General features: G+C 31.7%; 2 protein-coding genes across 2 annotated transcripts; both read right to left on the reverse strand.

Moving 5' to 3' along the window:
- Positions 1–3244: 3244 nt before the first annotated feature.
- Positions 3245–18267, reverse strand: LOC127708431 (uncharacterized). Its single transcript, XM_052213300.1, has 6 exons — positions 18237–18267; positions 16636–16680; positions 16319–16372; positions 6866–6922; positions 5699–5774; positions 3245–4168 (listed from the first exon to the last, which is right to left on the reverse strand). The coding sequence occupies exons 1-6, from the start codon at positions 18265–18267 to the stop codon at positions 3445–3447; spliced, it is 987 nt and encodes a 328-aa protein (XP_052069260.1). The 3' UTR covers positions 3245–3444.
- Positions 8671–10951, reverse strand: LOC127709474 (uncharacterized). The gene is made up of 2 exons (XM_052215064.1): positions 10777–10951; positions 8671–10316 (listed from the first exon to the last, which is right to left on the reverse strand). The coding sequence occupies exons 1-2, from the start codon at positions 10798–10800 to the stop codon at positions 8985–8987; spliced, it is 1356 nt and encodes a 451-aa protein (XP_052071024.1). The 5' UTR covers positions 10801–10951; the 3' UTR covers positions 8671–8984.
- Positions 18268–26753: the final 8486 nt, after the last annotated feature.

The following is a 26753-nucleotide window of genomic DNA, read 5'->3' on the forward strand; positions in this document are numbered from 1 at the left end:
TCCCCATTTCCATTATCAATTTTATAAGATAGGTTTTCGAACTACAACTTCTTATGGATTATGGTTATGCTAATTTCTAAATTGATGAAGTCTTTCATTCCTTTTATAACTGAAGTATTTTATGGTTTGAAGTATTAAGTTGTAAGCTTTTAATAAATTTCCCAATTTTTTATTTTAATTTTGAAAACCTTTTGTTAAAATAAATCGGTATTAGGTACGATTTTGAAAGTATTCATCATGGTATGATTCTTTTTTGTTTCAAACATTTACAACAGCGGAATATTGAATTGTATAATTATTCGGTATTAGCGTTTAATTTGGTTCAATTTGTTTTCAAAATAAACCACAAAACGATACATAATTGACTGGAAGACAATAATTCGTTTGGATCCATATGCATATGCATGCGATAAGCAGGCTCAGTTATTGAAACGAATGGCTGTTGAACAAATGAAACCAGGTATTCAACAGTAACGCTGATTTCGAGACAAAAAGTCAATCTATCCAGATTACAGATAAAACGATGGTGTACCTTTTTTTTTATCTATTGTATGAAATAAAACAGAAAATCGTCATTATAGTTACTTTGGCACGTGCTATTAATTATATCTGCTTATCTTTTTATATTTATATCAGACTCACAAATTGTTCGGTGATATATATTTGAGGTCATGTCGATGGTTAATTCGGTTGCGTTTATTCCAACATTTGTTTTTCGATTCCATCATGTTCATGCATTGTTTTGTATCGTATGGAATTTTCGTAATTAGAATAGAGATTTCAGTACATTATTTGTAAAATGTGAGAGGTCGAGTCAACTCGGATGTTATGAATTTGGCATATAATACCCCATTTAAATACGTCATGTATATTTTAAAGTACATGTATGTTTGATGAGTGACTTATAAACTCAGTTCTTGAAGTTTCCTATGTTTTAGAATTAAATTTTATGAATCCAAACACATAATATGCAATATAAATTTCATCTTGAAAAATAATAATAAAACAAAATGTCAGTCCTTGACTATTCACCATGATTTGATGGATATTGAATCATAAGACAAACAAAAAAGAGACAACAAAAATATGCTAAAAATGGTTTATTATATAGTTGTTTGTTTTGTGGATGCATAAAAAATAATTATAATCAAACCATAGTGTAATAATTTCCGCAAGTTTAAACAATTGTAACAAGGATTTACTACAATAAGAAAGGTACAAAATACATTTTATAATATATTATGTAGTAGAGAATTGATAAGAAGTAGTGGATTCGTAAACGATAATCAACGAGCGACTTTAGTCGCAAGTTGAATATCGGTTCCGAATCCACTACTTCTTATCAATTCTCTAGCTTAACCCATTTCTAGTAAAACCGCAGTCTGTTTTACGTTTTGACAATGAATAAACGATATTTCATAAAAATAGTTTCGTATTTTGTCTTTTTTATTCTATAATAGCTGGAAATGATTATATCCACACGGTTCGCATCTATATATAGACATTTGACAAGTTAACATAAGTTTAATATAACTTAAATTGGGTGTTAGCTCCCCATTTTAACACCAGATTTCATTTTTGTATATACATATTTCATTTAATGTGTAATCATTACAAATTATTTAAATTGAATAGATTTTGGTATATCTAATTTATTCAAAAAGACATATATTAATATACAGAATTTATTTATCTTGTTTTGAAAAGTTAAAAAATTTTATTTACCAAAATTTAGAACCTTCAAAATTTATATAAATATTATTTAGCAACATCATTTGGTATATCTTGTTCAAACTAGACACCGTTAAACCGTTCATAGTCAAATAGACATTATTTGCGTAGATGTCATAAATCTGCATTTTCATAAAGCTTATTTTAAAGTTATTGCATTTGGCATATATCGTTCACCGGTCAATAAACTAGTTTTATCTGTGGTATGCATTCTGAATCCCCATCAGAATTGCTCTTGCTACGGATATACAATGAATAATTATGTTGATTTCATAAACTTACCATCAAGCTGTTCATAGCTGTGATCGTCTAGTCGTTGGTAACGAAGGTCATAACGGTGATATTAACAGTGCAAAGTTCGAACCTTGTACCCGGAATGAATTTTTTCATTGCAATTTTTTTCTGGACCAAAATATTGTTTTAATCCTAGAACATGTAGAAGTATTATATATTTCATTTTCATATAATGGCGATGATTTTGTTTCTATTTTTACTGTCAAAGAAGTAGTTTTAGTCCATTTCTTTAAAAGAATATAACACCCAAAATAAAACAAATTCAATAAACATGAACAAACCAAGATATATATATTTCATTAGATTACAAAAGCGAATAATCAATTAGACAGAAATACAGTAAAATGACAAATATTGACAATTAAGCGCTTTAATAGTACTATTCAGAAACTGATTGATGTCAGCCATCGTGGTCTAGTGGTATCATGCATAGACTGAAGACTCTATTGGTTATGAAGAAAATACGCACGGGTTCGAATCCTACACATGCCACTCGTTTTTGAGAGGATAAAAGATCGTAAGTTAAAAGTTTAAAGTTATAATACAAGTTCTCTTAAGTTAATACTGTGGTCAGTGGATTCTTGAAAAATAATCTACAGTTAGAACAATAGACTGACGTCAGAGAAATGGGTTAATATGAAAGATCACGAAAAGAGTTGTTACTATCATTTAATAAAGCAACACATTATACGCATATTATAAATATCATATATTAGATCTGAGATTATTGTTATTCATTTTTCATTCTTTCTATTTGCGTTTTGAGTATAAAATACCTATCATTATATTTTTTTTTCGGTATATGCGCACTCAATTTGTTGTTTTTTTTTTATCTTAAAAGGTATCCTTATCATATGATGTCGTGCAAAAATGAATACACGGAAGTTTTGTTTTCATATAATATCTCTTATTATTTGTATAATTTTCTATAATCAAGAAATGTGCGCACGATCAACGCTTTTACAACCCTAAAAAATGATAAAAAAGAAGCATTCAATTCAATGAATTACATTTATATGCTACAACTAGGAAATTACGAATTATATCAAAATTTTTGTTAAACTTTCCGTTGTCATGGGAAGCACGCGCAGTCATGAATCTTGAATTTTATTGATTTTGTAATGCTTCGCGATTGCTTTCAGCCAATCAAAAGTAGAGATTCTAATGAAATATACATGTGATGTAATTATTAACTAATGTTGTATTCATAGTAAACACATTTGATCAAAATTTAATTTAACTTGACAATGTAAAAATTTATTAAAACAAAATAATGAAATCAGCACTGACATTATCAATTGTAGTAATAAGCACTTCATTATTAATTAAAATGTTAACTTCGCGATAAAAAGTCAACCAACGTGAGCATTTTAAGTTTTTGAATGTGATTGAACACTTGATAGTAGTAACCAAAGATTATTAATGCATAGAAATATTATATTCATCCTCTGTTTCTTGTCCAAAGAAATGATCATATGTGTCTTCCTTCCTGTCAATATTCAATCCTCGACTTGTAGAATCATAAACATTGTCGACGGCGTGGGTATAAATGGTATCTTGTTCTTTGTGATGACGAGTAATTCCCGAATGATCGTAAGTACCCTCTGAAGACAGAGCATACAGATCATTCTTCCGGTCCTTTGTATCACGGATAGGTTTTGCAAGCTCGTACGATTGGCCAGCATTCGGAAATTTGGACCTATTGATCCCAGTCTGATTTGGGTCTAAAATCATATAATTTTCTGCCCCTTGGGTTAAGGTTTTTGGTGTTTGTTTGAAACTTGATTCAGCTGTAGGATCAACAACGGCATATTCATCGTTGTTTGCTTCCGGATTGCGTTTATAACTATCATCCTGAAGCACAACATATGTAGGTGTACTCGACTTGTCGTTAGATGTCTTGGAGTTATTTTTTACTATGTTCTTGGCGTAATCATATTTATCATCGATATTTTGTAAATGAATATTTGTACTTGAATAATTACGAGTACTTCTATTTCCAGACGTAGTATGCAAATCTTCATACTGCACATGACGCGTAGGACTTACTGCCTGTGGCAATGCTATGTTTTGGTTCCCAATATAGTCATTCGTTTCGGGATTGTTTCTTAACTTTTCTTTGGATTTATCACATGACACAAGCCTATAATAACAACAAAAGTGTATGTTTTTGTATGTATAACCAATCAATAGAATTAATAAAAAAAGAAAAAAGAAAATTCTTTGAAAGAATCCACAAAACCAAGTACTCTTTTCTTAAGTAAATTTCGTCTATGTGGTGGAAATTTTTCTCTGTTTATATTCATCACTAGGAATGAAATTTTAACATTGATTCTGAATACACTATATAAAAATTAATTGATTTATGTAACATTAACAAAATAAATACAATTAAAAACCAATTGTTCAAAGAACAATTGAAGGTCTTTCCACGTCAATTTTCTAAATAATTGATAGGAAGCTACTTCTGGTTTACTTAAAGTTATTAATAGCGTCAAAGTATAGATTTCTTCATACTGATTCAATAAATAAATGGTTTCTATATACTTTTGCCTGAAATAAGGGAGATAATTGCCAACTTCCGGTATAGAAAATGGCACTTCCGGTCTCATATGATAGCTTTATTCACACTGATTCCAAAAATATATAGTTTGTATATACTTATGCCTGTAATAAGGAAGATAATATGCTTCTTCCGGTTTATTAAATGTCACTTTCGGTCTCAAATGATAGGTTAACCTATGATCATTCAAAAAATATATGGTTCCTATGTACTTTTCCATGAAATAAATGCAAAATATACTACTTCCGGTTCACTCAAGGTCACTTCCGGTTTATTTTTTTCAAGATCATATGTCAACCAACAGTTTGCAAAAGACCCTATGGCTTTATCATGTACCAAGTTGGAGTAATAATCAATTAACCTTAAATTGAATCATTTCAGGGACAATAACTCCTATAAGATATCATTGGATTGTTTCAGACCAGATGTATCATATCTTAATCACAATTAAGCAAACATTTTGCACTGGTTCTTTAATTTGTAATTTTAAAAGTGACAGAGGAGATCAAATAACAAGGAAAAGTCAAAATTTAGAATATGACCTTGACCTTTGACCTTGGCCTCAATTTCATTTAAATGAACCAAGGAACTCAAATCAATATACCTTAGGTCTCTATCAATTACCATTTATGCTATACATTTATATATCTTATGTCAAATACAGAAGGGGAAATAACTCTCATATGGAGTTTACGTATCGCTTCGGTCAAAATTGGACAAAACATCCTGAGGATATAACGACCAATTTGGTAAAATAAATTTGTCGCTTTCTTTTACGGTTACGGAGGAGATGCACATACAAGGAAAACAGTGTTCGGGGAGATAACTCCTACAAAGAAAAGTATTCGGTTAAGCAGGGTAAATTTCAAAGGCGCATAAACTGTTCGATATCATATACGAAACATGTAAGCGACATCTTGCGAAACAAAATTTATCGCAAGAACAAAACTTGGCGGAAGAAGAAAAAAAGAAAAACAAATAATCAGAAGAAAACCAATAGGTCTTTCCACAGAAAAATGGAAAGACCTAATAATTATTCGTGTTAAAAAAGGTAGCTGTACATAACTGTTAGAATCAAAAGTCTTAATAATATAATACATATTCAATTACCTACTTCCGATGCAAATACCAATAAAGACTATACATAAAAATAGGACGCTGCCTGCTACACTACCAACAACTATTCCTGAAAAAAGTAATACTCATGTTGATATTCATAGCTTGACAAATTGTAGAGACAAATGTCTATTGTTACAATTATAGATTGACATACAGATATCTAATTTTGTGGCGACGTGGATGTCTCATCGTCGATTACTCACATTTCCTTATCTTTATACTAGAAGGTAGAAAGAACCAGCATTTCAAGAATGGTAACCATACTGTTTTCTAAGAAGACCAGGATGATAGTCCACACAATTAAAAGATTTTGTTGGATCTTTAATGTTCTCGTTGTCTGTATGTTATTTTTTTAGTTGCAATATCATTAATGTGTAGTGTTGGGATGGTCATATATACTTTCATAAGAAATACACAAATATTGTTTTATCGAAAAATTGGTTGAAAAATATGGAAGTGTTGAGACGAAATGTTATATATATAGTAATGAGAAAATTAACCAAATATTTCACTTACATGTAGAATTTAAGTAGTTGGCGCTTTTTCCAATTCATTAATAAAAGACAGAAGTTTATATTTTGTAAATAATATTTGTATAAAAAACTTTTAAGGGGAATTGAAATAAATCTTTGTTTGATATAGTCAACACGGGACTTTTCGAGCTAATGTTCTTACATGATAGTTATCTACTAAATTATAATGATAAGCATGTTTTGGTAGGCAGTTTAAAAAAATCTGTGTCACTACGAATACATACCATAGTTTGAGCCACCATTTTTCTTTTTTTTCATCGAATGTGACATATCAACAGATTTTCACTTGACTATTAGGTAAATCATTAGCTGCTTAGCCTTCATTTTGTACGTAAGTTTACACCAAGGATTTTGGTAGTTATTTTGTTACAATTACAATTTTTTTGTGAAGTGTTTTGTTAAATTTTGCTATTTTCGTCTCCAACTTTAGTTTTTTTGGAAAAGTGTTGTTTACCTTCAAGTTATCTATTTTGATTGTCCCCTTAGTATTTTTTTCTTTTTTAAAATTTTCCATATTGGTGTGAAATGTGTAAAGAAGAAAGGATTCATGTATAAGAAATAAACGGAATAACAAGATGGTAAAAGCGTGTTATTACCATTAACTTATAACATTTCTAACTCGTACCTGTGACGTTCTCGGATGTTTGTCTTGATCCTGTTACGCTGGTATAATCTGACGTACCTGAAAAAGTACTTACAGTAATTAAAATTCTAAAAAAAAATTGTTGTAAACGTTAAATAACGCGGTAATACCTTTGTGTGAACTTAACGTCGTTCCCAGCTAATTTGACTGTTGCCGATTTTGCGTTACGAAATTCCACCAACATGTGGCATTCAAATAACATCTTTGTTTTCCATCTTGTTCTTAATCCTACATTTCTTTAGTTACTTCTATTTACATGCTTTATATTTCTAGATCTGTGTCAAGACGGATGGAATCGTGCTTGCTTTCTATATAATCAAATATCTATGTACTCGCTGACAATAAGTACATGTTACCTGGATGTGGATATGTAGATATAGAAAAATATCAGCCCGCGAGCCAGAATATGAAGCTAAATGTCGAGTGAGCGTAGCGAACGAGCCATTTAGCTTCATTTTCTGTCGAGGGGGCTGATATTTTTCAATATCTATACAATCCACATTCAGATAACATTTTTATCATCTTTCAAAGCAATGTTTTTTATCAAAATTTCCTTTTTCAATAATTTCGCGGGAATTGTTATTACCAGAGTGTCTCTGTTATTACTAGGCAACCCACGTCATCAAAATATTAAACCGCGGATACACTTGTGGCCAAAATACGCAGGGTACTTGAAAATATTCCCATTAACTAGATTAGAAAAATGTTTCGTGTACATAATAATGCATATATGAGAGTATAATATTTGAAGATGATACAAAAAAAAAGAAATATTAAAGATTATATTGAAAGATCGTAGTATTTCAAATCACCAGAAGAAGAAAATGTCTACCCGCTGACTGCTGAACAGCATACGCTTCATAAAAAAATTCCAGAAACGCATCAAAATGCTGTTTGTTTTCAATACTAAAAGTACACATATATATTTAAGTAGTCGTAATTCGTAAAGGAAAAGTTAATTTGAGAAAGACAGATGTTGATAAATTGTCCTTCTTGTATGTAAATACCTCGACATCTCGCACCTTGTACCGCCATTTGTATCCCCGAGGAACCAGTAATGACGCACCTAAGGTTGTTTTTTTCTCTGCATTTAATCCACCATTTAAAAGAATTAGAAAAACGGAATGGAATAAAAGATTGATAACTATTAATATATTTCAGTCATTAAGCAGTTGATATTTGAAACGGTAACAGCAATAAAAATCATGTTTGCTAACATTACGTACGGACTGCCAACTAATGATGGGTACCAGTAATGACGCATTGTAAACAAACCAGTAAAAACCACTTACACGTACCTGATAATCGAAAAATTGCTTCAGTCTGGATTCTTTAAAGTTAACACTGTTAACAAATTCAATTTTATTAACAACTTTTGAGATTTTCATTCACTTTAATAATAGTAACACAAAAGCAATGTGAATTTAATATTAATTGTTTATATTGTTCCCTTGATTGATAAAAATAGAATGTTATAGCTATGGGTTCTCTTATTCCTCTGTTGAGGTACTGTGACAAGGACATAAAAAAGTGTCATGCCTCCTAAGCACGGTTTTGTCACAACAATATTTCAGATGTACCCAATGACCACAATTTTCGAGTGTACACTGTCCCCAATTGGCAAACACTATAAAATTACAGTTCCTGAGTTCTTGAGGTAGGCCAGTAAGTTTGCATACGCAGCAAGGTTCTTCATCTTCTATTACATCAGAGTCCATTGAATCATCAATACTTATGGGCCCTCCTCGCAAATTAAGTCCAGAAGTACCAGCACACGGCCCATCAACAACTGTTATTGTCTTTTTTGGAACTCTTTTTGACTTCACTTGTTTTGATGATTTTGAAGGTTTAGCTAACTGTTTTCCTTTCTCATTTGATTTACTTTTCTGACTTTTCTGACTTGGTTTTCTGCTTACATTCTCCTTATGTTCTTTAATTTTTTCAATTGTATCATTCTCTGTAATTGCCTTCCCACTTACAACTTTGCTCAGATAGCGTCTTTGTTTAGTTCTAGGTTTCTTTTTGAATAGGTTTTTCTCTCGATCTTCAAAAAAAGTGTCATTCTTCTCCGACACTGTTTTTTCTTGTGTTTCATTGATTGTTAAAGCATGTTCATTTTCTTCACATTGTTTATGTTAATTTCAATTTCTTCAACAGGTACATCTATATCTTTCTCAATTGGTTCAATTTCATGTACAGGTTCTCTGTCTTCAGTTTCACATGTTTCTTCTATGGAATCTTCTTGAATGAACACTTGTGCTGGTGCAAAATTGGAACGATCAACCATGTGAGGATCATACGGGTAAATCCCAGTTTTTCTAAATGCACTTTGCAAATTGCTAGGTGAAAGTGCATGGAGATAACCCTTACAAGCCAGACCACATATATTATAACGTGTTATTGGTTGTGAACAGTTTTGCCGCATAAATTTGTGGCACTCATTATTAAAAATCCTTTCAAAAGGTCCAAAGCATCCTACATCCATAGGTTGGAGAATGTGGCTTGTATGTGCAGGTAAGACAAACAAAATAATATTTTCTTTTCTTGCCCATTCAATTAGTTCCAATGAAATATGGGATTTATGTCCATCAAAAAGAATTAATACTGGAACATCAGATGTTCTGTGGGGTATGTATTTCAAAAGATGATTCGCCATGTATTTGCGGAAAATTTCTGTATTAGACCAGCCGCTTTCTGAAACATCACCGTCTGCACCTGTTGACTTATTTTCAAGAAGTTCTTGTCTCATCCTGTTACCAGGAAATACGAAGAACGGTGGCACACTGTGGCCTTGTGCATTTCCACACCCTAAGACTGTGACCAAGTGTTTGTCCCCTGAAGTAATAGCTGGTGGTGTAGATCCTGTAGCTGCAATAACATATGGAGACTTATGGTTAGTGCATATTCCTTTTTCATCAACATTGTAAATTCTTTCTGGTTTATCAAACAGATCATATTTTTCCAAAATTTTGTGAAGTTCAGAGTAATAGTTCTGCACATTGACCTCAGATGTAGCTTTTGCACGCTGCATTTCAAGACTTCTTGGTTTAATGATTTTTAAATCTGGCCAACGAGCCATGAAGTTTTTATACCACTTTGTTGATAATGGATGTTCACTGTCCCTTAATCCTTTGTAAATGGCATAATTTGTTGCAATATCTATTACTTCTGACCTGCTGTAACCATATCCCACTCTAGCCATGAGCTTCAAGTGATTAACAAGATCTGCTTCATCTTCTTCATTAAATAAAGGTGCTGGTCCGGACTTGACAGCTTCAGGATTTACATAGCCACTCAGTCTATGTCGTAGAGTAGCTTCAGGTACTTCATATGTACGTGCCGCTGTCCGGATAGGAATGCCTTGTTCTTTTACTATCTGATATGCATTATTCAATTGTGATGGTGAATATTTTCTGTACGCTTTAGTAAATTTCTGAAAATAAAAAAAAAAATAAAAATTATTTTTTTAATCTCAATTTAATTGTTACCTATAATTTTATTCAAATTTAATATATAATTGTTCAAAATTTATGAAAGTGATATATCTTCCAATATATTTGACAATAAAAAGTAATTTTATTAATAAAACAGCATTGGCAATAATACAATTATAAATGTATACTTCATACATCGAACGAAAAAAGTCGATAAACCATAGAAAATTATATAAGCGACGATCATTTGTTCTACAGTGATTCCCGCTAAAATGTAAAAACACATCACATGACAGTCACGTGACTTGAAAAACACAAAATGAGGAAGCAGACGGCTACATACTTTTATTGACCAAAGTGGATATAGGACTGATAATCACTCGGGGAAAGGTAGGATGTTTTTGACCTTAATAAAATGGCGGAAATTACATTGTCTATAATATTTTAAGTAATAATTACCTTTCTGGGCGGAGTTTTAGGCATCTTCGTTGTAGTAAGACGACCTTCACCATAACGTTATGAACAGCAAATGTTGATGACGTCACGGCTTTTGTTTAGAAATATAAAACCGAAAACTAAATCGGTGCGTCATTTCTGGTCCGCGTCAAAACAGGTACCAGGACGATACGTGAGAAGACAAGGAAGGTAGGTGTTATTTTTGTAACGACTACCCCACCAAATTGCATTGGGACGGTATTCTGGTTCAGGTTATGGGGTACCATTTCCTATAAGTGCTTTGCCAAATGTTATTATTGAGGAAAACATATTTGGTTCAAACATGTAAAAATTTTCCGTCAGATATTTTCTTCTGTATTGACAAATAACAGAACCAGATCACCTGGATTTTTGAAATATTATACAAAATTGCTTCGCTGCATTCTGTTTGTCCATGTACATTGATATATCATTCTTATGATGACTTGGAGTTAGAATGACAAGGTACATCATGTTTATGATTCTTGAAAAAAATTATGCTTTCAGTGTATTCAACTAGGTAGCTCAATGGTCAGAGCATCTCTTTATGAGAAGGTCTTAGGTTCAAATCCTAACTTAGTTACACTGAAACAGTAAATACTATAAATGGAATCTTAACATGTTTTACATGTATTAATCATTTAATATTTTGCCCTCTTCAGTCTATTTCATGTGAATTATCAATGTACATATACAGATATAGCCAATATATGTGATTTACACCATTTTTCACAACAAAAACATTAAATTGTGACTTTTTGTTGAATTTTTCAGGATGCCAATTTAATATGCAGTGAACATGATAATAAATTGTTGTATGTGTGCTTTTTTTATTAAACAATTATTTTTCTTTGTTTTGCAAGCAATTTGAGAAAACTTTGTATATGTAATTCAGGATCAAATAATTCGACATTAGTGATACATGTATGTACATGCACTCAGTTTGACTTTGACTTTCATTTGCTGAATTTCCCCCGAATTGAAGTAAAACATGTCTGTTTGATTGGTCTTCAAAAGCATTATCTTTGTCAGTAGCCATTTTGTATGTTTGTTTCGTTTTGTTTTGTTTTAGCAGACGAAATAAGTATTTTAGACTTGTCAGAAAGAGAGTTGTTGTTTTGTGGTAGATTTTTTCCCCTATTTCATTATTTAAAATGAAATGTTTAATCTAGAGTGTATAATATATGTACATTTAATTAATCAATTTTTATTATAAGTTTTACAGTGAATTTTATGTTCACTATAAATGTTTTTAATAATTTAAACTGCCACCCCCGCATTGTTGACATTTGTATCGATAGATTGATCTCAATACAGGTCAGATCAATAGTTCAAATTAGGTCAAATAGTTCAGTTCTAAAAAAAGTAGTCCCGGCAGAACTTATCAAGAATGCCGTCGACACCATTTTATAAACATCTCGTTTCAGAATGTAAAGTAATTTTAGAAAAAAAGAAATGATTCATTGTAAAATATGTACTGCAAGTGTAATTTATTTTATTAAAAGAATTTATTTGGTGACTTATCACAATTACAATACAAGGCAATATGTTGGGAAAATTTTTTAATAAGTCCTGCTCACTTGATAATGTCTCCTCACTTGCACGCGCTAACTGGATACGAGTTTTACAGATATGTTGAGGAAGCTGATATAGAAGTAGGGAAGGATGATAATACACATGATTAACCTTGAACGTTAGAGACCTATTTTCTTGCACGCAACGTTACGTTTGGCATATAAAAAAGGGATTTCCCATGATAAACATGATTATGATTTTAATTTGAACTGAGCATCAGAGAATATAGGTAAATAATTTGACATACAAACACAAATACCGAAAACCGTTAAAAACATATTTATTGTACTTTTATTTTTTGTATTGATTTAATGATAATATAATTTCTATTTCCTGAAGATATTTTATTATTTCATAAGAAAATACTGGCAAAGTTATTTATGAATTAATTGAATTAATCCAAAAACTATTGTTATCCAAATAAAGGTCACAAATATAACAGAGATTATGGACATTTCCGTATTTTGAAGAAAACATGAAAGTAAGTTCTAAATGAGTGATATCATATTAAAAAAATATATAGAATCCATTGCCAGTATAGTGTCATTTTCTGTATAATGTTATGTATCGCTAAAATATTGTTACGCAACAAGAAATACAAAAAAAAAAAAACAAAAAACAAAAAACAAAAAAACAAGCAAACAATAATTTAGATATATTGTTGCAAAATGAGTCTAATATGTCTCAGAAACAAAACGTTTTACCTAAACTTTCACGACTTATTCCTGAAAACGGAACCAACTATATAATAAGATAGTAACGTTATTAAGTGTTAATGTGGAACTATGGAAACTCTTCTACCTAACTCCAAGGTCAATTTAAAAAAGGGGAAGTTCATACAAAGTATTACACAAATACCGAACTTCAAGGCAAATTCAAAAAAGGGAAGTTCATAAAACCTGACAAAATCAAACGTTAGCCTATATCAACCAACGGATCGAGTGGAAAGAGCAACTGTCATATTCTTAACATGGTAAAAAAGATAGGTTAAACCTGGTTTTATAGCTAGCTTAATCTCCCATTCCAAATCAAATCGATTAAATTAAAACAAGTGAAAGGGCAAATCAAATACGAATTTGAAGAGAATTTAAGGAGTACTTCTACTTTAGCGGACCACATAAAAAGTACGGGAAACTATAATAAATACTAGTATATAGGGATTGGTCGCGCTAAAAAGTTAACAACGAAAATAGCCCAAAAATAAAAAAAATAAGGTCAAAATCAAATTCTGCAGGTAAAGATTTGTTTTAAGAACTTTTGTTTTTAAACAGTTTTTTTTAAATTATAATTACAAAATCTAGCAGAAAGACGTTTTGGTTAGTGTACAAAATGTCCACGCTTCCGTTACTCAGGTAGGTATATCACGTGATAAAAATTCCATTATCTGTGACCTCTACGTCATGAATATTCATTAAATACGTGACGTTATTGTCAACCGTAACGTAAAATTATTTATTGATGTAACCTTACCACATATTGATAAAATTACTTAATTCAGTAAACTCGATGTTTCACCAACATCTTTCACCTGGAAATTTTCACTTATTCTCAATTCAGGTATAAATGAGTTGAAATCTCCCCAAGGATACAAGGCTTATAATTTGGTACGCCAGACGCGCGATTCGTCTTCACAAGACTCATCAGTGGCACTCAAATCAAAACTTTTGAAAAGCCCAGTTAAACACGAAGTAGAAGAAAATTAAATACCAAAAATTCCTAAATGTTTGACAAATAAGACCAGGGCTATCTCTGCCTGGGGTTGAAAAATCTTACTGTCTCGAATACAAGAATTTTGTTTAAAAAGTTTGATCCGTTGTCGTTTACTTTTTAACATTAATATGATTATTATTTGTTTATTTATCGGAAAAGAGGTTCAAAACGATATTGCTATAATTCCAACGGGGTAATAAATAGGCATTTTTAGTTCAACAAAGGGGTTTACTTTTTACTGATTCTAAATATGATTTGAATAGCTTGCAGTTTAAACATAACGAACTATTAGCTTTCTTTCAATATACGAAACTTTATGATTAGCATGTAACAAGTATAAGCAATAGTTACTCCTTAGTTTTAATACATCAATTCCGTTTCCCTTTTTAAGGACAAATGCTTCAATTCCAAGTGCAAAGGATACCATTGCTTTATCATGTTCCAATATAAAGGACTTTTGACCTTGACCTTGAACTTTACTTCAAGGTTATTAACTATTCATTTTAAATGCAGTGATGCTCGAAGCTAAAATATTTGAAAATTCTAAATCCTTTACAAATGCTGAAGAAATTATTTACGCAATAGTTGAAAACTCCTATAAAGGCCCCATGTATTGCAGTAGAGCCATGTCGCTCATAACCTTCCAGAATCAATCTTTCCTTGATGTCTATCAAGGTTTCTAAAATATCAATAACATCGAAAGGTTGAAAAGTCAGGAATATGCTAACTCATCCTCCCTCACAGAATTTAACCTCAATTCCCTCCTGCTAATGAAACAGATACCCCAAATCAAAAGACCATAAATCTCACATTTTATCATAACAAGTTTTTTTCACAGTTTCAAAACTTGTGTCTACTGCTTAAAGCAAAAATAAAATTCCTAAAACAATACTTCATTCGGATTACAACGGTTGAAACTAATTGCGAGATCCTGGGGTTGTAAATTTATTTAAAAGATTTTTTTTTATTAAACATAATGAGTTTTTAATATTATTGTTCAATATCATATTTCGTTATGTTGCAATACAAAAATTTTTCGAAGAAAATCAGAAGACAAAATAACAAAAAAAAAAGCCGAACTATTTTCTGAAGAATGGAAATGCGTAATACATACATGTATTATTCATCACCGTTCAAAAGAGGACGCGATTCAATACATTGCCAATTACTAATCTGACCAACCTTAAAGAGAAAAACAAACATAGATTTTACCGTAGAATCGACAAAGTTTTACTTTTACTTACATCTGCATGTCACAACGAATCATATACTTTAAAAGTAAGTATGCTCATGAACAAAAAGTTATATTACTTGATACTTTTGTACATGTACGTATCGATTATGAGGTTGCCTGCATATTGATATTTTAGAATATAATTATTCAGACAAGCAGATAATCGATTTATCTGGTTGTAATTGCGTATTTTTTATGATAGCAACAAATGTTTTCTTTGTTTCATCAGCAAACCGGAAGAAGACTTGATGAGTTTGGGTCCAACTTATCAACGTAAGTTCATTCATTATGACGTCGGTGATATGTCCGGGTCAAATTTGTTAAGGCCGGCTCATCGTAGTTGACGTCACAAAGTCGTGATATGCAGTTTAATTGAGAGCTGAGCAGTTTGATACAGACAGTGGGACGACCGATAATACGGTAAAGTGGGGTGAAGTCAAGCATGTGCTGGTCGAGTATCATTGTCTTCATATACTAAACAAACCGTTTGCTTTGTACTTATAGTTGCGGATAACTGAAAATCAAATAGAATAGTACAACGTTTTGAGCAATCATTCGGTAGCATTAAGCACTAATAAACACAGGCCAAAATGAACTAAACATTGGACAATTACCTAAGTTCATGAATGGTAAATTATAAACGGTCTTTACTACATATTAATAATATTAGAATGATGAATTATAATATTTTAGATTCGAATATTGTAAGAGTGGCTTTATAGCTACATAGGACAGAAATCGTCAAATTCCAAACAGCAAGACATGTGTTTATTAATTTATGTTTTGCAGTTTTAATCAAAACAATCTTTTGCAAAAATATTGTTTTAATGGTCCTTTTTATTCGTTTCTCAGTAAATTGGGTAATCCTTTTTGTAAATCTTAATCCAAATAGTTGAATGTATTACTGTGCTCTCTCTCTCTGTTGTCCGTTGTCCAGGGCGAATGGGGAATAGTTATAGGTCTCATATAGAAATGAACATATATTTGAAATCTGAATAGTGTACATACTAGCTGGTAAATTATCAGAACTACTTAGTGGAGAACTGCTTGTTGAACTGTCTCCTGTAAATACAAAACAAGCAGATTAATATCTATTGAGTTCTACCTATCCGGTCAAAACTCTCTATGTTTGCTGTACACATTGTATTTAGTTAAAATTATTCTTTATATTTCTGTGCCAGGTGTGAGGAAATGATTCAAATTATCAAAAAACTTTATAGGCCAATACCATATTTTAATTTGTATTTTGTAAATATTTGCTTTTAAATTGAATGAGCTAAAATCATTTTTTTCAAATGAATTTAATATATTTATTTTTTACGTACCTGTTGTCAAACTGCTCTTTGTTGAACTGCTTGCTGAACTTTGTTCTGTAAATGGAACAGTGAAGCATAGACTGAGTGTTAATTTGTTCAATTTGGAAAGTCGTCACACATTATTAGTGTAATTTATTGCCGTTTGAGAACGGAATCCAGTAAAAATATATATTTCAAGGTACGAATACAACAAATGACTTTGGATGATAATGTTGTTGAAATCCTTTTTTTAAACTATATGTACACATACATATATTTCATGTCTTAGAATCTATGTCGTTTTATGGTTTTAAATGTTGCTTTGTTATTAACGTTCTATACCTAACACCTTCTTCCATCTAAAGTTATTTTTGTCTAATGAATATATAAACATTGTTATATCTATGATGAGTTTAATTACAATTTGAATAAGTTATCAGTACTCATTAGTACATATCAAATACCAAATAAATTTACTTTTACGATCAGAAATTACCGTTTACCTCAAAACGGATGTCTTTAAATCGAACCGAATGACCCCTTTACTATTTTACGGCTATATAGATGATGTTCTCTCACTAAATAATTCAAAATTTGGTGACTATGTTGAACGCATCTATCCCATCGAACTCGAGATAAAGGATACAACAAATACAGTTAAGTCTGCCTCATATCTTGACTTACGTCTAGAAATTGACAACGAGGGTCGGTTGAAAACAAAACTTTACGACAAAAAAGATGATTTCAGCTTCCTAATTGTGAACTTTCTATTTCTATGTAGCAACATTCCAGCAGCACATGCATACGGAGTATATATCCCCAATTAAAACAGAATTCCAGGGCATTTATTTGCTATCATGATTTTCTTCACAGAGGGTTGCTGCTCACAAGGAAGCATTTTAACCAAGAATTCCCTTCGTAAGTTTTACGGACTCCATCACGAGTTGGTTGTCCGTTATGGAATATATGTTTCACAGATGACGACGGATATATTCCAATTGTCATAACTACAATATCGTCCCCTTTTCCCCTAATATGACCAACCGAATTAGATTTATCACCGGGTTTGTACTTACATGAGCAACACGAAGGAATCCTATATGCGAAGCAGGCTCTGCTTATCCTTCCGGAGCACCTGAGATCACCCCTAGTTTTTTGTGGGGTTCGTGCTCTTCCGTCTTTATTTTTCTATGTTGTGATTTTTTACTGTTGATTGTTGGTCTTTTTCTTTTTCAGCCATTGCGTTGTCAGCTTATTTTCGACTTATGAGTTTGAATGTTCCTTTGGAATATTTCGCCTCTTCTTTGAACTAAGATGTACATTGTTCTTATCTTAATTATTTTTTTTCTCGTAAGCTTAAGGAGACTGGGTTAAGGATACATGTGCCTGTTTGATAAAAGTAAAATCTGATCAACTCCAATGTATTACTATGTTTTAGGTGATATCAACAGGAACTGTCCATTACAATGCAAAGAGATATTAACGACAGAAAATTTACTGGTCAAATTTTGGGTCTACGTGAAAGTTCGTATAAAAATATGTGACAATCGGAATTAAATCGGCTATATAAATTTGTATTACTACCCCTGGTTCGTTACTGCTGCTGTATGACTGTCACCTCCTGAGATTACCACCTAACTTGTTGCCAGTAGTACGATGCATTTGAAAGAAAACATTCATTTGATAAGAATTAAGAACATTCCCAAGGGAGAACAAAAAAAGATATTTATAAAAAACAGACAGACAAATCAAAGACCAAAAGGACAGAGAAAATATGCATTGTCTAAAAACATCACATATAATATACAGATTTAACAATAAGAACCTAATCAAAAACCGAGGTGACCTCATTAAATGCAATCATTAAAATGCAATCATTTTTTACTTTGACGATTTGGTTGTCCTGTTAAGATAATTTTGGTTTTAGCGATCACAATCGTTGATGTATCATACAAAGTTTCCATATAAAATTTATTTCAGAAACACGTATTAAACAAGCTAAATTTACTTTTATTCATGGTTCTCATTGTGAATCATGGTATTTCAAATGGCATTAGAATCTGAAAACGAGTGACCCATGCATATCAGGATATATTCACTTATTTCCGATTCCCGATCTTACAACGTTTGTCTTGTTTTGTATGTTAAGACAGATGTCTATTGTTGAAAACTTATGTTGCCTTCAGGATGGTTGTTTTTGTCAGTTGGTTGATATCCAATTGAAGTGTACCCCGCATCTCATATTATTCATACAGATTTAGCACCACGAACCCTATTAAAACCGGGACACACTCAGTCGCCCCTAAAAGATATGCACTATATCCCCCACTAGTGGCATCCACCTAACAACAAGATGATGATTCGCATTCGGTGATGTCATTTATGAATTGAGCCTTACCAAAGTTATTTTCGGCCCATTTTCAAATCTGTTGCATGTGTTTTAGCCTACACAGACCGTGCCTACATAAGATATTGGATGTACTATTCTAATCCTTACCGCACGTGTCTCCGAATTTATAAATTTCAAAGGTGTTCGCCTCTAGAGCATTTGTATTACAGTCGCATATAGACCTTATTTCTATTCCCCATTCATCCTTTTGGTTTCTTTCTGTAGTTTGAAAATATTTAAAAAAAAAAAAAAAAAAAAAAAAAAAAAAAACCGATAAAAGCATCATACCTACATTTCTTCATTTTTGTTCAAATTAAAAAGCTCCACGAACCCTTAAAAGTTTGCGTACCTTATCCTTATCTCGATAAACTGCTTCAAAAGACTCTTCTACGTTTAAATGTGACCAAGTATCCAATAATTAGTTTTGGGAAACAGGATGTTAATTGCAACTAAGTTGTTTAAGGATAATATTACATGTATTCATTAATCTTTATTTATGCCTTTTGAAAGTACGACATTGACTAAAGAAACATATCTGGAAAGTGAATTATTTGTGTAATAAAAAATAATCATTTCATAAAAAAATGTTAAAAGAAAATTGTATTGTAATACATACCTTTGCATAAATACTCTATTGAAATACTCCTACTCGGTTGATTTTTGTTTTTTTCATTTAGTATGTTTATCATATTAAAGACACATTTTCCATTCGGGTGCTTACTTCTGCAAAAATCATACAATTTGTTTCCGGTGTCGCTACAACTGGGGTCTTGATTTCCTAGAGAAGCGTCGAATTTTATACACACACTGTTCTCTTGTAATTGATTAGTATTGCAATTTATGACTTTATGTTCCTTGGCTATGTCTAAGCATGAATAGTTATGATTGCCTGAAATGAATAAGACATGACTATAAAGAAATTTTGTATGTAAAGGATTTTTATTTAAAAGTAACTAAATTGTATATTCTTGAAAATAAATATATCATATCCCTCTAAATGTAAAGATAATACATTACCTATGGACACGGAGTTGTTACTACAAATGTAGCATACAGTTTGACAAGAAAATAGATATGACATTGTTTATGTATTGCATGTACTGATAGAAATGAAACACACGAACGTCTGTGATTTCCATCAAAATCACAGGGACAGAAATCTTACAGAAAATATCCCTCCGGAAAATTGAGACCCGTGTTTGGTATATTCTTAATGGTGTTGTGTACCTCAACTGCAAGATTATGTCACGGCCTTAAATAGATTTGGTTGAATGTATCCTATGGTCGTTCACATCTTCCGCAAGTCATCCAGTTCGCAGAATCACGACAACCATTTTTATTATTTAAATTTTCGAAATGCCTTATTATGCATGAAATCGTAATTCTCCTTCTGTGTTGCTTTCTTCACTGCAAAACTGCAGCTAGTATAAGCTTGTATGCCACACCAAAACTTTTGCCTTTTGAACGATATTTATGTACACTATATTTATGTCAATGAACGAATATTTGACAAGGATAATGAATTTTGATTATAGAATAGTACATAAATAACACATAGCTGAGAGGGTGAAAGAGCAGATTGTTACCCCTAGAAAACATTGTCAACTGAGGCGAAGCCAAGGTTGACAATGTCTTTTCGAGGGGTAACAATCTGCTCTATCACCCTCCCTAAGATATGTGTTATTTAATTTATTATACTGTACTGTCTATTAAATTTCAAATTCAAATTAATAAACTATGACGTCTTGTACATAACAACCATCCGTATTTAATAAAGCGCACACTTGATCAAGCGTGTCCGTGAAGGGTAATAGAGAATTTACCATAGGATAAAGTAAATTGTCTCCCTCGTATTAACCAATCATAATCTGGCATTTTGATATGAAGTATAATAAAATAAAATAGAATATATTTTATTCCAAATTAAAGGGCCCTTAAGGGGCAACATGAGGTTATAACATTACACATATTAAAATATAGAAATGAACAATACTGAGGGAAAATTTATTTGATTGTTTGCATTTAATGACACTCACAAAAAAGAAAAAAAAAAGAAACACATATCATTTAACTATGTCTTGTATATGCTGTTAAATTCAATAGGAGGTAAATAACATTTATATAAATTAATACATATCCCGTAATGGTGGTAAGTCGTGCACTTAAGGCCATTTTTTATTTTATTTTTCTGTAGACTTAGCTTTGTTTTTTTTATTACTATGTATTGTCAAGCTAAGTTACTCATTATTGTTTCTCAGTCACTGAATGTACGATGTTGTTCCATACTGCAGCAGCTGACCCGGTTTGTTTACATTCAAATTCTAATGGCTTCAAAACCACGTGACACATTGAATCGTTATGTCCAATCAAATTGCTCTACTGTCAAATAGGTGATTTTTTAGTACAAGGCAATTATATCATTTGTTTGTATGATATTGCTTTGAAATAGTTTCCAATAAATTGGGGGTTTATTCAATAGGAAACCTCACTATTAGCCATGAAATTTGATATCAATGGAATTTCATATGAATATTTACTTATGGTCAGAATATCGATCTCTTTATATTGAACCAATTTTTTTTTAATGAAAAATATATGTATATTGTTTTTTATTAACCTACTTTATATTCCTGAACAAAAATATGACATGATTATCGTTTGTTTCCCAAAGTTTTTCTTTCAATTTGGATGTTTTTTTTCGCGGGAAAATCGATTAAGACGTAAGGTGCTTGCCATTTTGAAATTCTTAAAAATACGATTTGCTTGGCCTGTTTGGTCTGCCATTAAGATTGATGACGCTAAATGGAATGTAAACAAAGCAATGGAGGCCGGAAGAGGGGATTTCTGAAGTTCTGGAATGGTTTTAGGCATTCGGAAGTCAGGTTTGAAACGGCCATTAGAAAATTGGCATTTTTGTACAATACTTTAGACTAACAATGAAAACATATCTTTAGAAATGTTTGTTTATTTAGAAGAGTAGAAAAAATGTATTCTGCACTAATTTTGTACGCTGGTATTAGCGTAGTGACGTCAATGCGGAGTTTTCTCGTGTGATAAGTATAATAACAAAGTCCGAACGAACCGACATGATGACCGATTATAGACTACGGTAGGATATACATATCTTAGATAAGATTAGATAGAGTTTAAGGCATATATAATTTTAAGTAGTAAAAAACTTACGTTTTATCATTTGATAAACAGACATCTTCCAGTCCGAACCGCATTTTTCACTTTCATGACCTAGACAGTTCGTTTTACATTCAGAATTCGAGGTATTAAAATACGGTGCATGACCTAATTTGCTACCGTTACCACAAAAACACTCTTTTGCATACTACCAAAAAAGAAAGAAAAGATTACAGTTAATATATTTAGCCCCTTCGTATAATTTCAATATTTTTGGTAAAGTTGATTCCAGTAGAACCATAACATAGGCTGTACAAAGGAACATTAAGATCATTCGATTTGAAATGTGTATATCATGGGCTATTCTTTTATACTTACAAAATGTAACCTGTGGTCGATATCTAGAAATACCCAGATGTTAAGAACAGGTAGAAACATCTTATTTAGCAAATTATGGTGAATTTCGATAGAACAGAATAAAAACCTGAAAGGAAAAAATTCTCAATTGAAAAATGTAATTCTTACCTCGAAACAAACTCATATATCATTTTGAGAACCTTCATAAGGTTTTTTTAGCAAGCTATAGAACCAGATTAAATCCATCCACCATTTTCTACATGAGGAAATGCCTGTACCAAGTCAGGAATATGACAGTGTTGTTTTCCATTCGTTTGATGTGTTCGAACTTTTGATTTTGCCATTTGATATAGGACATTCCGTTTTGAATTTTCCATGGAGTTCGGTATTTTTGTTATTTTATTTTTTATAAGTTATTAACAAGCTATTTATATATATAGACCCTATATAATATAAGATCACCTATATTAGCCTTTCCGAAACAGTCATTGGTCTCAAGCTTATTATATCTGGGATTTGAATTAAAAATAAAGTAGTCTCAAGGCGTTATAATTTTTTCTTTGTAATTTGAAGGGTAAATTATACGTTTACTGCACTAAAATATGACATTTAAAATCCTTGTAAGATGAAAGAATGATAGAGGGATATCACCAATACAGATTGACGCTGTTTCACATAACTACATGAAGGGACTTGATTTATCACAAAGTATTTCACTTAAAATCTCAAACACTGTTTATATTAAAGACAGGATTGATATGATCTCGAAAAGTACCAATTCTTAAAGAATGCAATAACATGTCTGATATACCTTACCAATTATTCTAAAAGTGGAGCAAAGAATTTAAATTAAGCGGACAACGCATGAAAATAAATAGAAGATGTGGAATAACTGCCAATGAGGTCACCGTACGACCGTCAAAAATGATCAAAACCCAATCCGCATAGTCAGCGATAAAATGTCACAATATGACAAATGTAAAACAATTCAAACGAGAAAACTAACGGTAAATAATAAATCAATATGATATACAGCAACAAACGACAACCACTGAATTACAGGCTCCTGACTTGGAACAGACACAAGCAGAATGTGGCAGGGTTAAACTAGTTTGAAGGCACCAACCCTCTCCTAACCTATGACAGTGGTGTAAAAGTACAACATAACAAACTATACATGTAAACAGGAAAAACAGTGGGGTACTTTTAACATGTTTAAGGACTACGATTATTGATGACAAATGCAGCATATATCAAACTACCGATTCGTTAGGCCAACCGTTAGAATTTCGAAGTAATAGTACCGGTTTACGGGGATGTATGTGCAACACATACTGTGGTAATTTATAGAATATTTAACAGTAGACACAAGTATTTGAGAAACGAACCATCATAAATATACACCGTACATGAATATATTATACGTTCATATTGATTCAGATTTGTAGCTGCTCGAAAAAAGAAAGTACAACCATAAAATATATATTTGATTGAACCACTACATATTTATTCTCATATTTTATGAGCTGTCGAAAGTGAGACACTTTGCTATCTTGTGCTCTTATTTGTGTTGATTCTTCTTAATTGTCAATAAATCACTAGCCAAAAACTTTTATTGGGCGTTACGTACTTATAGGTTTCATAACGAGTGAGAATGGGATATCGCTTGATATCAACTCGAGTTCTTTAATTTCAATATAATAATAAACGAGCCTTCAGCGAGTTTATTATTACTATTTATATTAAATAACGAGAGTTGATATCAAGCGATATCCAATTTTCACAAGTTGTTAAACCTATTTCTCTTATGGTCAACACTCTCAATGTGTAAAATTAAAAATTCCGCGAAATGTTGATCTAGTCTTTTGCACGTTCCAGTATGACGTCATATGTCCTTTTCCGGTGTCAAACTTTTACATCAGACATTTTAAGACTTTTTGTACGCTTCAGAATGTAATAAAATTTGACGAAAAGAAGATTGTCAGGTGAAATGTGTGAGTGTTTTGTATATTATTGAAGCAATCACAATGTCCGTTGCCATGGACGAAATGTACATCGTCTTAACCTTTGAAAGTCATCATTGACCTTACGAATAACCAATGGAAATACCGTAATATCGTCTTGTGATGCTGGATAAGCCAATCAAATTAACGCAGATTTTCGTATCACTTTTTCGTATCACACTCAGTGCAGTGTGATACGAGAAATATCTATTCATGCAAGAAATAGATAACAAGCCACAACCATAAGAGAAAATAATTTATACGATGCTTTGACAGTAAGTGTTGCTCGATTAAAAAAGTTGATAATAACTCTCTTTATACCATAATTATAGCGTTAGATGATTAAATATGCATGACAATAACAACTTGTCGATTGTGCTGCTGAGATAACAGTGATAGATTCAAAAAAACATCCATATAACAACAGACGAATTGTTTTGAAATGATTAAAAAATAATATTGCATTAATTAAAACAATATGTAGTTTTATACCTGTGTTCCAAAATAGTCATGTTCTTTCCATTTCTGAGATGCAGTACACATTTGGAAACAAATTTTAGCGGACATTTCATCGTTTTCTTTGTAATCTTCATCCAACACTCTATATTTGTCATCTTCATAGCAACCGACATACTTAAAACGTTCTAATAAAAAAGACAGAAGATAAAAATAATGAATTAAAATTAAAACATAATTTTATAACATTGTATGGAAGTGTACAGCCCTTATACTTTAGTTATGGGTTTTTCGCTTGTGTTTTTTTGTTAATTGTTTTGTTATAGATTAGGCCGTTAGTTTTCCCAATTGAATTGTTTCATTATTTTCATGTCGGGAGCTTTTATAGCCGACTATACGATATGGGTTTTTCTCATTGTTGAAGTCCGTACGGTTGCCTATAATTGCTGACATTCGATTTATTTGAACATTGGTGGATAGTTGTCACATTGGCAATCATACCTCATCTTATCATTATACAAATAGTGTTATAACTTTAACAGCCAGAGAAAAAAATATTGGAAAAGTACTTGTTGGAATCTTCGCTTGCCAATGGTTGCGATCCAGCCTCCTCCTTTCCAAGGGGAGAGGAGGGCCTGTACTTTAACCCTTAGCTAGCGAAGATGTCATACTGTATGATGTTCTTATATTGCACGGATACAGCCACGAATAGGCTATATGCGATATGAAAATCGGTAAAATCACTAGCTGATAATTTTTACTCCATTTATCAAAGGATACAATAGTCACCACTTCCTTTTGAATGTTTTTTCTATAAAGATGGTTTTATTTAATTTAGAATTATATCATATTCAAATTTAATTAAACAGGTCTAACAGAAAACTTTCATCTTTGTTTAGTCCTCAAAAATTGCCATTTGCAAAAATAATAAGAAAATTACCGTATGTATACAGAAAATGAATCAATTATTTATCTTACTGCTTCTATTTATTCTCAGAATATATCAGAGACAACATATATAAACATTGACCAGAAATATCAAGCAGATTTTGTTTTTTAAAAAATTCTTGTTGTAAACTCAGACTGAAAAGAAGATATAACCATCAAAGACAAAAAACTTCTTGATAAAACTTAGACTGTTGAGGACAGCACATGAACAAGTGAAATGATCCGTCTATAGAATTACAAAAAATGGTATTCAAAATATATATTTGCATGACCTTTCAAACAAGTTGACAGCGGAAAATTCCAATTTGAACACACCATTTCGTGAAAGCTGTAACAACAGCATTAAATGAATACATTCAATCCCTTTGCATTTACGAAACAAAGAACATAGCACTTCTTCTTTAGGTTGAAATTGAAAGATGATACAAAAACCAAACACCTTTTGGAAGCTAGCATGGTACCTCTTCAGAAGTTTTGTTCGTTTTATATCTGGATTTAAGATCATAAGTTAAAAGTGTCACGGGGAGCGGAAAGAAGCAGTCTCAATCCTAAGATGTCGGACATCCTGTCTATATTTTTTTCTGTTGAGCGTTCTGAGCCGTTTTTCGATAAAACAATAAATACGTATCCTTGCGTACGACGTAGTATCATGGCCGTGTATGTTAATGTACAGTACATTTGAATGTCCCTATCATTGTTATAAAACATAGGCGAAGAATACCAATTGGACATTCAAACTCACAAGTCGAAAATAAAATGACAACGCCATGGCTAAAAAAGAAAAAGACAAACAGACAAACAACAATATACAAAACACAAAAAACAACATAGAAAACCGAAGACTGAGCAACACAAACCCTACCAAA

This window comes from Mytilus californianus, unplaced genomic scaffold (assembly GCF_021869535.1).
Source record: "Mytilus californianus isolate M0D057914Y unplaced genomic scaffold, xbMytCali1.0.p SCAF_7, whole genome shotgun sequence".
Classification (NCBI taxonomy): Eukaryota; Metazoa; Mollusca; class Bivalvia; order Mytilida; family Mytilidae; genus Mytilus; species Mytilus californianus.